Raw genomic sequence first — 18,448 nt, 5'->3', positions numbered from 1 at the left:
TTTCCTTTTTCTTTTTTTCTGAGGTTTGTATTGCTGTTTGACGTCACTTCCTGGAGTTTAGGATCAGGCTTTTGTTTATATTATAAAAGACTATTCAGATGTAAAGTGATACTGAGGAAACTCTTTAAAGAAATGGCAAGTAATACACTGAAAACAAATAAATAAATAAATACATAAGTAATAAATAACGATTTTCTTCATTAGTAGTTTTGTCTTGTTTTCTGTACATATATCTAAGCATTTTTAAATCAAGATAAATGTGAGATGCAAAATATTATCACAATTAAGTTGAGTTTTCGCTTAAAACAAGAACATTTCTTATCCAATTGACATTTTTTCTTGTTGTAAGTATAAATTTAGCTAATTTTGACAGATTTTCAGAAAGCAAGGAAATTTTGCTTCTCAAGTAAATATATTTATATTTAAAGGGATAGTTCACCCAAAAATGAAAATTGTTGTTTATCTGCTTACCCCCAGAGCATCCATGATGTAGGTGACTTTGTTTCTTCTGTAGAACTCAAACAAAGATTTTTAGTTCAAACCAATGCAGTTTATCAGTTTTATAATGTAAAAGGCTAGGAATCACGGCTAAAACATACAATAAAATGAACAAAAAAACATACACAAACAAAACCAAATTAAACCCTGCGACTCGTGACGATACATTCATGTGTAAAGACACAAAACGATCAGTCTGTGCAAGAAACTGAACAGTATTTATATAATTTTTTACCTCTGATTTATATAATGTCCGAACTGTTAGAACTCTACTGAGCTCGTTCTCAGCAGCAGGCACGAGGCATCTTCTTCTTCTTCTTGCTATCTATCGCCACCCATCTATCAAGTGGACCATTGATACTCCTAATTGAGCTTGTAGATAGAGTGTCAATGGTCCACTTGAGAAATAGGTGGCGGTAATACACTTATAAGGCTGTGATCCGCCGTAAAGCAAGAAGAAGAAGATGCCTCACGTGCCTGCTGGTACCTGAGCCTGAGGTAAAAAATGATATAAATAATGTTCCGTTTCTTGCACAGACCGATCGTTTTGTGTCTTTACACATGAATGTATCATCACGAGTCGCAGGGTTTAATTTGGTTTTGTTTGTGTATGTTTTTTTATTTTATTTTATTGTACTGTATGTTTTAGTAATGATTCCCATCCACTTACATTATAAAAGTCTTAGACTGCAACGGCTTGAGTTAAAAATCTCTGTGTTCTAATGAAGAAACAAAGTCACCTACATATTGGATACCCTTGGGGTTAGCAGATAAACATCACATTTTTTTATTTTTGGATGTACTATATCCTTTTAAGACTGACTTGAGTTTAGGAAAACAATACAAAAATACTAAGAAAGCAATTTTACAGTACAAAACAACTGTCTTCACAATGTCTTTGACATTAATCAATAGCTGTGCACTAACTGTTAGTGAGCCTGAAGCATTTGTCATGCTCTGGCTTCATCTGTCAGAGAATACATTTCAAGTACTTGTCAAAATGTCAATCATTGTTATCGTAATATTACTTAATTTGTCCAATTTGTTTATTAATTATCTCCAGCAATAGCAGAGTGGCTGCTGATTGGTTTGATTGCAGTCTAGTCACACAGTGTTATTGTTACATGGATCGAATCTTGAATCTGATATGAAGTGATGTGAAACTGCCCTGTTAGCTGTGAATCTGATGACATCAGAATAACATCACTAAAGAATATAGACCACTTAACTATGATTTTCTTCAAACTCAGAGTAAATAAAAGGTGTTTTTGTCCTAATCTATTTTTCAACCCTCTGTAAAAAAAGCAAGTTCTGGCCTTATCTGTTGTATTCTTTAATTCTGTGTTGATGCATTTCCTTTTGAAACAGGAAATTGGGTGGAACACCCCCTTTTTAAAACAGCCAATAATATTTTAGTTTCCACAATCTAGGAATTTTATAAGATAAAAAACTTTCCTCTAATGTGTCTCTAATGATCCTCTGCAGTGAATGGGTGTCAGAATGAGAGTCCAATCTGCCGTTTAGAAACTTCAAAGTTATCTACAAGTAGCCCAATACATCTTTAAGACCTTTTAGCTTTAAATTGTCAGTTCTCGCCAAAATACCTGCCTTAACCTACATGTTTTTACTTGTAAACAATGCTTGGTCTGTGCATATTTTGATGACTTTTTCAGTGGAGAAAACAATATTAGAGTACTTGTATTGTGGCCAGAAGCAACGGTAATGATGGATTTATTTTTACAAGCACACAGCTTTTCACTTTACAAGACATTAATTGATGGACTGGAGTGGTGTGGATTATTTATGGATTATTGTGATGTTTTTAGCAGCTGTATGGAGTCTCATTCTGACGGCACCCATTCACTGCAGAGGATCCACTGGTGAGTAAATCTGAAGAAACAAACTCATCTACCTTTTGGATGGCCTTTGGATGAGTATATTTTTCAGCAAATTTTCATTTTTGGCTAACCTATTCCTTTAATTACTCAACTTGTAATTTACTATCATATATAAACGTTCTCAGAGTTATTAGAAAAACATCAACAGTGCAACAGTGTTTTTGTGTTATTAGGTCTTTAAAATATAGCATCGTTGAATACCTTATTTTGAATGGCAGTGCTACTAAAACCAGTTACTGTGTGCCTTTATTGCAGGTAAATATCAATCAATAATGAATAAATTGTTAAATTGAGATTAAAACAAGCTTCCAACAGAAAGGCTGACATGATCAGACGTGCACTGGTTCATTAGATGAGGAACAGATTGTGTTGCAATTTACTCTCTAAACCTTAATCACCTCTCCATTTACTAAAGCCCTCTTCTTTTCCATATGCTTTATTAGAGACTCACATGAATAATAACCCATGATTTATGTATTTATTATTTTAAACAAGTAATTATCTTCCGCTTCGGTTGTCTCTGCTTCGTGAACAGTAAATTACCCTGCAAATTATACGTTGCATAAGTAGCCCTAGTTGCCTTTTTAAGAGAAAGTGATTTTGTTAAAGAGAGTCTCGGATCCCCATCTGCCCGTGTCCACCTCTCCTCTGATATCTCCCTCTCTGAATGTAAGTGAATAGTTGCATCTGTGCACACCCCCAGTCATGACGATAAGCACGGACATCAAAAGCATTGGTGAGAACTTCATAAAAACGTTTGGAAATGGTGCCATTTGTGTTTAGGTAATTGATAGAAAAAGGTTTATATATATATAAATTAAAAAATCAAGGTTGAAACTCTTTGTTATTGTCCATTTTTTAGGAGGACAGTAATCAGACACTTGAATGCACAGAATGAAAAGAATTACGTGAGTTACGTTTGGCTGTCAACCTTGTGGGGGAACAGACAGTGTAAACAATTTCTGTGAATGCTTATTAATATAAGGCCTTGACAAAAGACTTTAACTCATCAATGAGGGCTCTGTGTCTCTGACATTTTTCAAACCTCAAGGTGACATTCCCTCAAAACCGAAGACAAAACACATGTTAACAAGCACAAAATTCATTTCATAACTCATAACCTTGGTTATCATAAATATTCAGATGAACATTTAGGAAAAACATTCCAGAAAGACAAGTAAATGATATTTGGAAGGTCATCATTAATCTCTCTCATGTCTTGGCAAATCTGCGTGACTTTTTCTATGGAACATGACCGAAGGAGTTTTACTTACAGTGACCACTTATGCATTTGGTTGGTGCTTTAGCCCAAAGTTACTTAGATTGCCAGCTGCTCATTTTATCAGTTCATTCATTCCACTGGAATCAAACTCATGAGTTTGCCATTACTACTGCTATAGAAATCTCTCTGTTCAAGCTGTCTTTCTCATGCCATGTCAATAATATTTCACTTCAACTGACTCCAAAATGTACATATATATCATTCTATGTATTATTACTTCATAATATATCAAATATTATATTAACCATTCTATATCTAATTTGTCATATTTCTGTAATGATTTCATTAATAAGTGTTTGGTCACAAAAAGGAGGTATTGCAAAAATCTACATTTTGTCCTTTCCCTCTTCATTCCCATCCTTCTAAATTATTAATATATTGATTTGAATTTCATGCACAGTCTTAGGGAAAGACAGTTATTGAGTAGATGAAGCAACATCTTGGAGTTTGGAAGTAACTGCAATTCACACCTAATTTGCACTGACAGGTTTCAGGTTTCATCACTAAGCATGTCCAGACGTATTTATATTCAGCCCCCCAAACAATAAAAGAAATCAATGCTTTCAACATCACAGAAAGGAGGTGGTCAGATCTTGACATTCAGTCCAATTACTGTGTCATAGTGACACACAGAACCATAAACAAGATATCAGACGAGATCCTGCCGTCTGATATTCTCTAGAGCTGCTGCGAACATTAGAAGATGCTCATTTTCACCTGCAGCTGAAAGACAGGTGTCCTGTCGTGACTCCACATTGGGACAAAAGCACGAGAAGACTGAACATGTCTCTGATGGTTCTTCACGGCGAGGATAATTGATGCTGGTTGGCGTTCACCCTCCACTGATGGCCACCCCCTGTGACGCACGTACAAACCAGCCCACTGCAGCGAGAGCATGTGAGAGATGCGTAACGTCCCCTCCTACATGCCACGCCCCCACTGAGTCCACACACACACACACACACTGGTATTCCTATCATAATGGGGACATTCCATAGGCGTAATGCTTTTTAAACTGTATAGACTGTATCATCTATCCCCTTACCCTAAACCTACCACTCACAGAAAACTACAAGCATTATTCGATTTTCAAAAAACTTTATTCTGTATGATTTATAATCTTGTTTCCTCATGAGGACCCATAAATGTCCCCACCAGGTCAAAATTTCCTGGTATTACTCTAATTGTGGAGACGTTTGGTCCCCACAATGTAGTGAACACCAGGTACACACGCACAAACACACACACACACACACACACACACACATTTCTTACACAAAGCTCACTGTGGCTGGGGCTGATTGATGGTGTTCTGGTGCAGGACAATAGTCCCCCACTGCATTAGAAGAAAGAGACTTCATTTAGTCACGCGTCCCTTCAGTCTGGGAAAGGGACAATGACATCATATTAAATACTCCACGGCGGGCCTTATCAATCACACTTTTCAAATTAAAGATGTCAAATTGAATTTGATTCATGGAAGCCAATCAGAAGTGCAGCCAGGCATGATGGTTTACTTCTGCTAAGGTTACAGCTGGAGTCATATCAAATTACAAAAAATGCATTGGAGCTGAAAGAGTTCATTTTTGACTGGATATATATATATATATATATATATAAAAATCTCAAAGTCATGTGGATCAAACTTGCATGCAGAAAAACTCGCATAAACAGGAAATGACATCATAGGGGGACTCCAGCAGACTCTCATTATTATGAAAAAGGAAGAATTCCCTTGTGAAAAAAAGTGTGCTTAATTGTACTGAACAGGCATTTTTAGTTTCCTTCAAATATTAAAGGTATATAAAAACTGTACTTGGAGATTTTACAATATTAATGAAATGTTTATTTTTAAAAAGTGTATGTACATTTGTACATGTTCTTAATTTTAAATCATTGTGTTTTAATAAGCTTTTGTTGTGCTTTAAAGAAATATGTTGACAAACATACTATAGCACAAAGTACTTGGTTATAATTTAACCAATCAAGTGTAACATGTAAAGTTCATATATTTATAATTAAATTATATTATAATTTTTCAGACATTTAAACACATGACATGCAAGTACATTAAAATTATATTTTAGTTATTTAGCAGTACACTTCAAGCATGTTCTGAAAATAATACAATTGTGAAATTACATATAAAGATGTATTTAAGTCCTACTTAAATGGATCAAAAAAGCACTCTAAAGTTCAGCTAACTGTATAAAATGTAAATAATAACTGGCTGAAAAAATATGCTTAAAACTTAATATGTAAATAATGATTAAGGTATGTCTACTCACATGTATTCTTAGTGTAAGGAAAAAAATATGTCACGTTTTACCAGATGGTTAAACAACATGACAGTTTATGGGTTATTAAATTGTAATATTTTGAAAATAGCATTCGTTTTTTTAAAACAGTGTAACAAGTTATGAATACAAAGAAACATGAAACATAAAAAAAAGTTTTGTCTTTGACCTGTGGAGTGATCAAAACAGCAAAGGCAAATCCTCTACTACAAAAGCATTTGTGAGGCTCCATTAGCACAGCGGCTCATCGTCACTGTGTTCCAGTCAGGGAGTAATAAACATGGTTTAGGGTGACTGAAAGCCCTGCCAAACCCCCTCCCATTACACTTGGCAGGGTCGGTCCCATTCAGACCGCATCGGGAGTGCAGCATAAGTGTACTACCTTAATTAAAGTCTCTCTAAATGGGAGTGTCTCTTCTGCTGAATGGAAATAGGAAATTCAATAGAGCATCCAGAGGACATGAAAAATAAGAGGGAAGTTAGCTGGCAATTGACAGGACAGGACTCATCTTTTCTGGTGGGGAGACCGGATGGAGTCACATTTGCCTGATTGCTGTATTTTCATTGAATGCTAAGCAGTTGGGACTTTGCTTGAGCATCATAAGTGCTCAATAATGCTTATTTTATGCAGGAAAAACACTTGTATTTCTTGTAGTTCTTTATTAACAGGATGTTTATCTACCACAGAGAATATATTACTTGAATGAGGTCAAGAGAAAAATTAGATTTTTTTTTACAGTTTATCATCTGCCAGGCAAACAAATTGCATGGATGATCGCTTAGAAAGAAACTATAGCAAGACAAAAGATGAATTAAATCAAAACAAAAAGCCTCTAGATGAGCTTGAGTCAATATGGTTAAACTAGGCAAGGAAAAATGACTCATGAAGGACATTATTAGCATGTTAGTTCTCCTTGGGTTGAACTGTTCAACTGTGCTAGGAATATATGGAAACAAAAAGAGCATATTTACATTATAATTGCTTTACTGCTCAATTGCTCACTTCATATATTGAACAAGATTTTGTATCAGCCATAGATATTGTCATCTCTATCTACTGTGGATCCTCTCCAGTCTTCTGGATTTTAAGACTCTTTAGCCGAAGGGACCAGGGCATATACTGCATATCTGAAACTGAAATATCATAAGACTTCAATTTCAAATAGTATGGAAAACGTTTAGTCCCTCGTGGAATAAGGCCAGGAAAAAGGAACAGTATGTCTAAGGCAGTAAGGAATAAGTTATGATGATGGTTCTCTAAGTTCATTTTAGTAAAAGCAAATTCACATTTTGATGCAATCTCTTTAAGTCTTGACCACTCACCTCAAAAATATTTAATTCTGAGAACTCTGATGTGTGCTTTAAAGGAACAAAACAACTATGAACAGAACGCAGGTCTAAGGACTTCATCTTACAAGGTGAAGCATTTCTTCATCTTCTATTCATTCTATTCAGCGCTTTACTCCTACTGTACTACAACAGAACACAAGACTAAATCAATGACGGATTACGAGAGCTTCACTCCAACAGAAAACAAACTGACCTCCCACACACTGACAACCTGCACGCTCCTGCAATAACGCTTGGACAAACAGACGATCACCGATATTTGATAATAAAACCTTCTGTGTTGAGGTCTGTAAATGTTATAACAAAAAAAAAATAAACTTGTAAAATACAAATGTAATCAATGTCTAATTAAATATTGGTCTATGCTTATACCATGGACCTTATCTTTTAAGTGTTTTTTTTTTGTGTGTGAAATATTTGGAGCCGTTTTGTACTTTGAAAAGGGATGTTTTTTTATGATGGCTCTGTATTGCTAAAACTACATGCGCTATATAGATTGTGTTTATGAAAGGAAATAAATGGTGCCTCTTATTCTGCTTTAACAACATAATCAGAATAATTTAACCTACAATTGCTCAAACAAAAATGAGGTATACTTGTGCTCTTGTAGGGTGAACACTGACCATTAGTACTATTATTTTCTTCAGGACTGTTTTCAATATCTCTAACTGTCAGATATCAGATGTCAGATAGAAGTCTGACTTCTAATGCAGTTTGGAGTAAAACTAGAAGCATGTTTTTAGAAACAAGAAAATTGCATGTCCAAGCCAATGTCATGGCAATTTGTAACTACTTGATGTTTTGGCAAATTGGTGCTTAATTCGTACAATCATTTTTATGTTTTCCCATTAAATCAGTTTGTCATGTCCTCAGAATGAGACGGATTCATGCACAGATTCATTGAGTCTCTGGTAAATGTTGGTATTAAGATCTATAAATATAAGGTAATGCATCCATCTCATTTTCTCTCTTCCATTCATCATCTATCTTTTCTTGCAAAAACACTTCTTCTTAATTCACTCTTCTCTTGTACCATCTGTGAGAGTGTTTGAGAGTTCATGTTTCTGAATAAACAAATTCAATATTAAATTGGCATTGTGAGCAAGAGTTCAGTTTCTCTGTAAACACGGGAGAACCATCAACCCACTGTAGGCTACACTAAAAACACAGAAAATGTAACTGATTGAGATCTCTCTTTCTGTTTCAACCCAGAATATGACACTAAATTCTGTCAGTGTAATGTAATATAATCCAGCCCCTTATTAAAAATATTGTTTAGCAATAAAACAACATATTAAAGCAATAGTTAACCCAAAAATTAATATTTCCTGAATATTTACTCACTCTCAGGTCATCCAAGACAGGTTTGTTGCTTTATCGGAACAGATTTGGAGAAATGCAGCATTTCATCACTTGCTCACCAGTAGATCCTCTGCAGTGAATGGGTGCCGTCAGAATGAGAGTCCAAACATCTGATAAAAACATCACAATAATCCACAAGTAATCCATACACTCCATACACCATGAAATGCTGCATTTCTCCAAATCTGTTCCGATAAAGCAACAAACTTGTCTTGGATGACTTGTTTTTTTTGGGGTGAACTATTCTTTTAAGGCACTTTTTAGGTTACCTGATCGAATATGAGGGCTACGTATTTTATCTGGATCTGTTTTGTTGTTTTCCAGCTGGGCAATTTTAGCAGGAAATAACATGTGCATACTATATTAACACATGATTAAATAAATAGACATCATTGTCGCTGATAAAGGCACTTGAGATATGAAGTGCTGTTTGGGCTGTTTAGTCTCTGTGCGCTGAGACAAGAGTCCTTTCTCATGGAAATCATCCGTGTCTTCACTTCCTCCGTGGGTCATCCACCTCCATGTCCTATCCCTGCTTTTCATCAAAAACACAAATTTAACCCTGACTACACAGCCTCCATTGGAGACTCAGTAGTTTAAAAATGGCACACAAGCTTTGTGGGATGTGCAAACCAAACACAAGCCTACTCTTAAAAATAAAGGTCAAAAGGTGGGTAGCCTACTTTAAAGAAGAAAGCTTAATGTGTGTTTTCGTTTTTTTTTTTCTAGAACGTAATGCTTTATAACAAGAAGCATTGATGTGGAGAACCCAAAATATACTGGATCTGCCATGCCTCTTGTTAAATTTCTCTCATATGTACATTTCCGAGACCTTACTGGAGTTGCTCACCTCACTTTGACGCAAACAAGTCATCTGCATTCATGTTTGCTCGCATGTAGACGGAACTTCGTAAAACCTGCGTGGAATCAGCCAATCATAACGTCACCTGTCCACAGTCTGCACACTGATCAGCGCACCTCCATAAAGTCACGGACTGCCCAAACAGCGACCATTTCAACTTTAGAGACTTCCTCTAGCAATGAGAGCAAAATATTAAATAGGAGTGCTATTCGCCATTGAGCATTTTAAAGCAATCTGACTAATACATTAATTTGTTTTATCGATTTTAAGCGTCGGAAGGAACCTGTCGCCTCCCTGTAGCTTCGCTATAAAGCCACGAGCGCGAGTCAGTGCTGTCACGGAAGACACAGAGAAGAAGTGTGTTTATACGCGGAGGAACACCGTACTACATACTCAACCTTTAGCTTGCGTTTTATACTTTAAAGTGTTTTAGGAAAAGAAAAGGAAAGTTACTGGGTGCAACATGAAATTTATTTTACCTTCTGTAGTGATTTTCTTTGTTTTGTGCCAAGTTTTTGGAGAAGAATCGGGTCCAAAAGAAGACCTTGATTACTGGACAAGCAGCAATCAGATACAGGTGAGAATTTATTATTTTGCTATTATCTAAACATTATATATATATATATATATATAATCGTGATACTGTCAGTTATAGCCTATTTAATTTAAGGTTAATTATATTTAATTATGCTACTTCTCATTATTATGTCTCAGCTTCATAGAGTTCATAATAGAAAAGTAACAGCTGACAAAAAAGTGTGCAAATTCCATTGTAATCTCTAATTAAATACAGGGTAATCAACATTCTATAGTTATTAAGTGATTGGATTGTATATCGTTATAATCGATTTGGTTGGCTCGATTATTATTATTTTTTAATGGTAGATTACAAAATTGTATTTGGTCGTCATCAATACTAAATAGGGGGTTATATATTTTGTATTCAGTACGACCAAATGCAATTTAATAATCGACCATTAAAAATAATAATAATATTATTAATAATAAGTAACATATGGGAAATACCATATAGCAGTAACAGTACTAATTAAAGTATCATGTAATATACGCAACATGGATGATGTTTAAATTATATTCACTGGGTAATGAATCAGGACTCATGCACAATATGCACAGGTCGCTGTCCAGTGCTGAATCAGTCAGTGCTCTTTCACCGTTTGTTTGAATGGAGCGCACGTTTCCCATTTGACATTGCGGATTGGAAGACAGCCAAACACTTTATGTCTTTCATGATTTTTGTGTCCATAAATCACATCACTGCAAATACTGCACCTTGTAGAGTATTTATGTGCTCAAAAACAGTGTTAAAAAATCATGACATTTTGTGATTTTTGTATTGGGATGAATTGGAGTTATAAAATACTGTTATGCCAGTGATCTTTTACAGTGAGTGGCATCTGTCTGCTGGGGCTCTGTCATTCACTAATCAAATCATCTATTGTAGGATGACTGGCTTCAGGCGGATCCCTTCAGAGAGATACTGAGACGTATGACGAGGAAACCCCGGCCTCATCAGTTCATTGGTCTGATGGGCAAACGGTCCCCTGGTAAGAACACACTCCTACATCTCACTTAATTTGCCACATATGCATGTTATAAATGTTCAGATCAGATTTTGAGAAGTTTTACCTAGAACACAGCTGATTATAAAAATCCTTTTGACCTATAACTTACATCTCTTTAATTCTTCCACCCCCACAGCAAATGCACAGATTACACGAAAAAGTAAGTGATCTCCACAAGAACACTACTGCATACAATGCATATATTATTTTCTATACACTTAAATTTGCATAAAAGCAATGATACTCTTCAAGAGAGATTTACATATACAATTACATAGACATCTTCAGGGATTTTTCCTCACAAAGAAAAAAAAAGGTTTTTACAATTGTAGAAAAAAATTTAAAAATCTTGATCTATGCAGGTTTTTCACAGGCTCAGTCACACATTCACAGTGTATTAAATATATAATCTCAAAGTTATAGAGGCACATGATTTTTCTTTCTGGAAAAACTCAAAATTTTCACAGTGTAAAAAAAAAACAAAAAAACTATTGTAAACAAAATTAGTTCAACCGCACTCTAGACTTCAACAGTATGGCATCTATGTATCTATGTATATATATATAAAACATTTTCGCATAATATTTTTCCCTTTATTGTCTTCTAGGGCATAAAATCAATTCTTTTGTGGGGCTGATGGGTAAAAGAAGCCAAGAGGAGCCAGGTAGGAGCTGCAAAAGCTCCCTTTTAGGTTTAGCGGATAATTAATTTGATAATAATAATAATAATAATAATAATAATAATAATTAGTAGTTATTTAAAAATTGAGATATCATCTGTTTTTAATAGCCTACTGACCTTCTCTCTTCACAGAATCATATGAATGGGGAACAGTACAGTTGTACGACAAAAGGCGTTAAAATGGATCATCGTCACATCCGCTTCCTAAAGGATCATTTCATTCTCTGATAGCCATTGATTTTTATTTTTTATTCAGGTCAGAAATAATAATAATAATAATAAAGTCTTATTTTACATTGTTTTAATATGGCCGAGTCGCACCTGTGTCAGTTTATTTACGTCATTTAGAAAGGATCAGACTCTTTAATACTGTCCAGCTGTGATCAAACGTGTTTCTGTCACAACACATGGAGCATTAAAGCAAAGCGGTGTCCTTTCTAAGGTTCTCAGAGATTTGTGCTGACAGTGTCAATACATAGTGCCTCATAGTGTTTTCACCATGACTGATGATGTTGTATAATAGCGCCAGTCCGGGTGTGGTGTCCTGTCACTGCTACAAGCAAAGGTTTTGCTATCTTGATATCTCTGTGTGATTGTAGCTGAATATTAAAAATATTTTCTTTATTGGTGGAACTTTTAATTCCTTGTTGTATCGTTGAATGAGTGGTGTATGGCGCTCTCACAGCCACCTACAGGCCATTGGGAGTATTTCAACCAGCAACAAGTATCCTTATGAAAGCAGGCTTATTTAAACGAATGAATAAAACACACATCACGAATGCTGCTTTGATGAAAGGCTTTATCAATACAATGACCAGATTTTTTTTTTTTTGACTGCAACCGCTTCAGCCTTTGTTGCACATTAAACCCAACTGAACTGAAAATGTCTTAAACCGTTCAGTACAGGAAGTTACAGTTTCTTTAAACATTCAAGCTACAATACATACTATCTTTACTGTAATTCATATAATTTTTTAAGCCAGTTTAAAGTTGATGGTGCACCAAATAAAATATAAAGTAAAAAAAAAAAAAAAAATCCAATAAATAAATCCAATAAATTAATTTTGTAACCTCCAATTTTAGTTTCATATCTTAACACTAACCCACCATTTAAAGCTAAATGGTGAACCGTATTTTAACCAGTGCCATTCATTCAACTCTGATGCCGATTCTCTGAAAAAAATATACCATACTAATTTTATAAATAAATATAACTTCTTAAAAGCATTTCAACTACCCAGCCAATTACTAATGTCAATTAGATGACTATAGACACAAAAATACAGTCATTAAAGTGTCAATCCCACTGAAGGAACCTGGGATAAATGCATAGTTAAAGAACAGAGTGATAGTAGTTCAGAGACTGCAAAGTTTGACCCTACAACATTTCAGTTTCCAGTCCAGAATATTACAAAAACATAGTAACTTAAATTCATTACTGGACCCAAAAATACATACACTACCATTCATAAGTTTGTGGTCAAATAAGATTATTTTCTTTTTTAAATAAACACAGTAACGACTTTGACATTGTCACTTTTCACATTTCAAATAAATGCTGTTCTTTTGAACAATCTACTCGTCAAAGACATGAATCAGCATATTAGAATGATTTCTGAAGGATCATGTGACACTGAAGACTGGTGTAATAAGGCTTCAGCTTTACATCACAGGAACATTTTTAAATATATTAAAATAAGCAGCCAGCCATTTAATATTTCACAATATTAGTTTTTACTATTTTTGATCAAATAAATCCAGCCTCAGTGAAGAGAGACTTATTTTTCCTAAAACATAAAAAAAAACATCCTTTGAAAGGTAGTGTATATATTACTTGTTACCAGAGGTGGGTAGTAACGAGTTACATTTACTTCGTTACATTTACTTGAGTAAATTTTTTGGGTAACTAATACTTTTTGGAGTATATTTTTGTGATTCTTTATTTAATAAACATTTTGTGTAATTAACTATTTACAACAAAGCCCAAGATCGCCCATAACCGTAAGAATAAATATAAATACATAGAATAGATACATATGACATAAGAAATTAAAATAAAATTGACCAAAACTTAGAAGGATCTCAAAAACGTCTTGATAAAGTCTCAATAAGGTCCAACCAAAATTGTATTGTCTTTCTATTAGTTTTTGGAGTATATTTAAAGATGGGTACTTTTACTCTTACTTGAGTAATTTTTTGGGGAAAAACCTGTACTTTTACTTCGTTACTGTGGGCGACGCTCCTCTCGTTACTTTATCTTAATGCAATAAATGTTATAAATGCTGCAGTTTGATCCAAACGTGCCGTCTACTTTTCTCTGGGCAATGAGCGATGCACATTTGCGAATGATTCATTCTTTTGAGTCAATTCTGTTCAAAGGATTGTTCAAACCAGTTGGCTATCCAGTGAATTGGTTCGTGAATCAGTTTGAATGATTTGTTCAGTATCCTGCCGCGCGCGCTGAGCGTCTGAAACGGTTCACTTCACTCAGAGTTGTAACGTTTAAGAACAGAAAGAGCGTTGAAGACGTGGCTGGATCTGCACTGAATTGAAAGCAAATCTGCAAAGGCTATTATTTGCTTGCAATGAAGATCTGTATTGGCTGAACACCACATGCGCTGTCTACGGTTCAACTGGTATAACTTGGGCTACACTCGATTACAGTGCACGATACCACTGTGACATTAGTTTGTTGTAGGCCTACGTGTAACTTATAACAGATGGGAACCAAGTTGAATGCAGCTACCAAAAGACAAAAAATAGCCGATTAATATTTTCTGTATTTGATACAATCACACTGGCGTGAGAACTCAGCGAGTCCTATCATTACCTGCTAAATTCAGATCTGCGTTCACTGGCTGGCGGTGAGCCAGAGATAGATGCGTTTTTACAGCAGTGCTCATTATAACCAATTACACATGATTCTTTTGAGCTTATTAAAGCATTGGCCAATCAGAGGTGTTCCGATGAGTCATCGCTAAAATGCCGGTGCTTCCTATACTCGCTCACTGATGGAATACCTCTTTCTGGCGAATTCTCTCTTTAGAAACAACAAAGTGAAGATGTGTGTGTACGAATCTGTAAATAAGATATTGATTTCACAGTGTTAACAGGTTGTCACAATGTTAAATTTAAACATGAATTTACACAAAATATAAATGAAATATAATATAAATCGAGAACTGAGATCAGGAAACAAATCCCTCCTTCGTATTCCTAGAACCCGCTTGAAAAAGTGGGGAAATAGAGCTTTTGAAGTGGTGGGCCCCACTTTATGGAATAATCTTCCTATTCATCTTAAAATGGCTTCCACTTTATCGGAGTTTAAAACAGCGCTAAAAACATATTTGTTTGGAGTGGCTTTCAATGTGTAATTTACTTGAACTTATCTTTTAATGCACTTTAATTGATTGTTGATAGTGACGTTGTTGGTACATTACGTATTTTGTCGTGATTACTTTTAATGTGTATTTACTTGAACTTAACTTTTAATGCACTATATTTGATTGCTGATAGTGACGTTGCTGGTTAGTATGTATTTTGTCGTGATTACTGTACAGCACTTTGGTCTGAAGTAAATGTGCTCTAGAAATAAACAAACTTGAACTTGAAATATAAATTTTGTAAAATTGATGTATATCAATTTTAAAACAATTGTAAAAAATGAAGAACCTTAAAAGCCTTAGTCTCTTGAATTATACAGTATATTGATTAACCTCCTTAAGGTGAATTAGCTCATTATCAGGTAAGTTAAAGTTGGAATCAGCGTATGGAGTCACTAAATTACAGCCAACATTTTAAAAGTCGTTGAGAGGCAACACAAGACACAGGAATGATTCAAGAATGTTTATTTATATATAAATATATATATGTCATTTTTGCGACAACATCACAACAGCACCAAAGTGAATCCCTTTTCCATCAGTTGCTGCATGGATAGAATGGCTGTAGGCTTCAACTCTAGAGAAAGAGAGAGATAAATAAGAGAGAGATAAATAAGAGAGAGCGAGAGACAGAGAGAGATAAATAATATATATATATATATATATGAAAAGTGCAAGTCCTTGCAGCATGTGGTGCATTTCTTCAATTCGGACAGGGATCTCCCCCTTTTTGGATTGTTATATGTATCTTGAAAAAGAGAGAGCCTACTTGTTACAATATTTTGAGATCATGAAAATATCCCTAGTGCCTTTTTTAATCATCTGTCCTACAATGAGCCTAACCAAATCCATAAAATCACTTCATATTGGCCATGCAGAACATGACAGAAACTAACACATGATATCAATGGACTGTATGTGGAGTAGACCTGCAGATTAGGCCAAATTGTAACAAGCTATTGAAATTGCCAAACGCCTCATTCATCATTGCAAAACAATGGCAAAACAACAGGCTAACACACACTGCAACTAGGCAGTCAGTGCAGTTTAATTATGAAAGATATTTTATACATAAATATGGTAAAACAACGACTATTAAGCCAGTATTCACACCAATACATTAAGCTGCAGGTAAATCTTGCAAACCTTACATCAACCATGCTCTTGTCATCTGTTAAGTTTAATTAATGTGCAGGCTAGATTCACTTAGTCATTAAAACTCAACAAGGATTTATGAAATCATGGCCACGAATTAACGTCGTAGTAATTAATAAAACTAGCTCACAAATTCTTAATTTGGTGGGAATTAATCATTAATTCATAGTTAGCAGTTCTCACTATGTAATCTTCGCACCGTTAAAACTTTATAAAATAAAACTTAATTAAATATCGGTACTCACCGTCTGATTGCGGTCCATGTCATCCATCTTTAATTAGTGTTGATACAGTACGGTAGGAGGCGCTGTCACAAAAAAAACTAGGGTCCTAAAGCTGCGGTCCAAGAGTTGCGGTCCTGAAACTGCAGCCTCTGGTTGTGCAGGAATACCCTTCTCGGGGAGGGGGAAGAGGGAAGACAGACAGCACACACAGCTTTGCGTTCAGACAGTTTCATTTCGCTACCATCGAGTTAGAAACACAAATAAAAGCACAGCCATTTGCAACCTGCATCGAAAACATATTACATTTACATCCAGTCATTTAGCAGACGCTTTTATTCAAAGCGACTCACAAATGAGACATATATATTATTCTGTGGCGTTTATATAAGCCTTTTGACAGGTTGTGTCACAGATCTATAAAAACGGTTACACTCACCAAGTGAATGAATCGCGTTTGTGAATCTCTTCTGCGATCCATGAATGTTTCTCTGTTAATGTGTGCGATGTCATTTCCCAGTCTGATGAGTCTTTCATAGCAAATCAACACATGTTGTTGTGAATAATTAAGCGAAGCGTCTTCTCGTAGGATAAGAACATGCAATCTCATGAATAATTGAATAGACACCGACGCTCATCAATGTACTATAGTACATTGCCACGTCACAAAACCGTGACGTCAATACAATGTAAGTTTTAAATTCGGAAGATGAAAATAGAGCAAAAAAGCTTAAAATTAACAAATTTTCTCCAACAGTTAAAATTAGCGGATGCTAACATTGTCTTCTATGATGTACAACACAAACACCTCTGCTATAATCTTAGAATAAGTAGTCTGGGGTTTCATGACCCTTTAAAAATATGTTATGGCATGACACCTATACAGACAGGTTTTTATAATAAATTACATAATTAGGCTACTTTGACCATCGCATATTATCATTATTAACAATTTATGAAAAGTGAGAATCCAGATATTTCATTATATAGTTCATGCTTCTGGGAATGTTTCTAATAAAAATGAATAATAATAATAATAATAATAATGCTTAATAATAATTTGCTAATATGCTGTGGCTGCTGTGTGTCACATGACGACCCCCCTATGCCTAGACACAATTAATAAATATTTACACAATATTTACGCTTGCAGAAATATACATTTGTTTACATTTTGCAGAACAGATGAAAGAAGATCCGTCAATGTGCATTTGGTTCGCTATGTTCAGATGTTCAGTAACTTAGCGGTTATGCTAGGAGTTTTCACTCTTCTTTGTGTCAGAGGTTATTTATACATATATAATACATACTTATATAATTTATTTTGTGATGCAAATCCGAATTTTCATCAGCTGTTACTCCAGTTTTCAGAGTTATGATCCTTCAAAATATAAATCTAATATATTGATTTATTACCAGTGCTGGAAACCGTTTTGCTGCTTAATATTTTTTTGGAACCTGTGAGATTTTGTTTAGGATTATTTGATGTATCAAAGGTAAAAAGAACATCATTGATAGTAAATCAACATATAGGAATGATTTCTGAAGGATTATGTGACATTGAAGACTGGAGTAAAGGGTGATGAAAAAAAAAAAAAATATATATATATATATATATATATATATATATATATATATATATATATATATATATATATATATTTATACACACGCACACACACTACATACATTTTATCTATATATCTTAATAAAAATAGACTCAGTATATATGACCCAAAGTAACTAGTAACTAACTACTTGAGTAGATTTTTTATCCGATACTCTTTTACTCTTACTCAAGTAACTATTCAGACTAGTACTTTTACTTTTACTTGAGTAAATATTTCTATAAGTACTTTTACTTTTACTCTAC

The 18,448-nt window shown here is 34.7% G+C and overlaps 1 protein-coding gene across 1 annotated transcript; it reads left to right on the top strand.

Moving 5' to 3' along the window:
- The first annotated feature begins 9,744 nt into the window (after positions 1 to 9,744).
- Positions 9,745 to 12,440, top strand: LOC132104762 (protachykinin-like). Its single transcript, XM_059510309.1, has 5 exons — positions 9,745 to 10,126; positions 11,015 to 11,117; positions 11,272 to 11,295; positions 11,743 to 11,799; positions 11,949 to 12,440. The coding sequence occupies exons 1-5, from the start codon at positions 10,013 to 10,015 to the stop codon at positions 11,993 to 11,995; spliced, it is 345 nt and encodes a 114-aa protein (XP_059366292.1). The 5' UTR covers positions 9,745 to 10,012; the 3' UTR covers positions 11,996 to 12,440.
- The last annotated feature ends 6,008 nt before the right edge of the window (positions 12,441 to 18,448 follow it).

The sequence above is a fragment of the Carassius carassius genome, chromosome 25 (genome assembly GCF_963082965.1).
Source record: "Carassius carassius chromosome 25, fCarCar2.1, whole genome shotgun sequence".
Lineage (NCBI taxonomy): Eukaryota > Metazoa > Chordata > Actinopteri > Cypriniformes > Cyprinidae > Carassius > Carassius carassius.
This window is presented reverse-complemented; position numbering and strand designations above follow the sequence as displayed.

Coding starts and splice junctions, on each gene's coding strand:
- LOC132104762 (XM_059510309.1), top strand. CDS start 10,013: ATGAAATTTATTTTACCTTCTGTAGTGATTTTCTTTGTTTTGTGCCAA. Junction 11,296..11,742: donor TGCACAGATTACACGAAAAA/GTAAGTGATCTC, acceptor ATTGTCTTCTAG/GGCATAAAATCAATTCTTTT. Junction 11,800..11,948: donor AAGAAGCCAAGAGGAGCCAG/GTAGGAGCTGCA, acceptor CTCTCTTCACAG/AATCATATGAATGGGGAACA.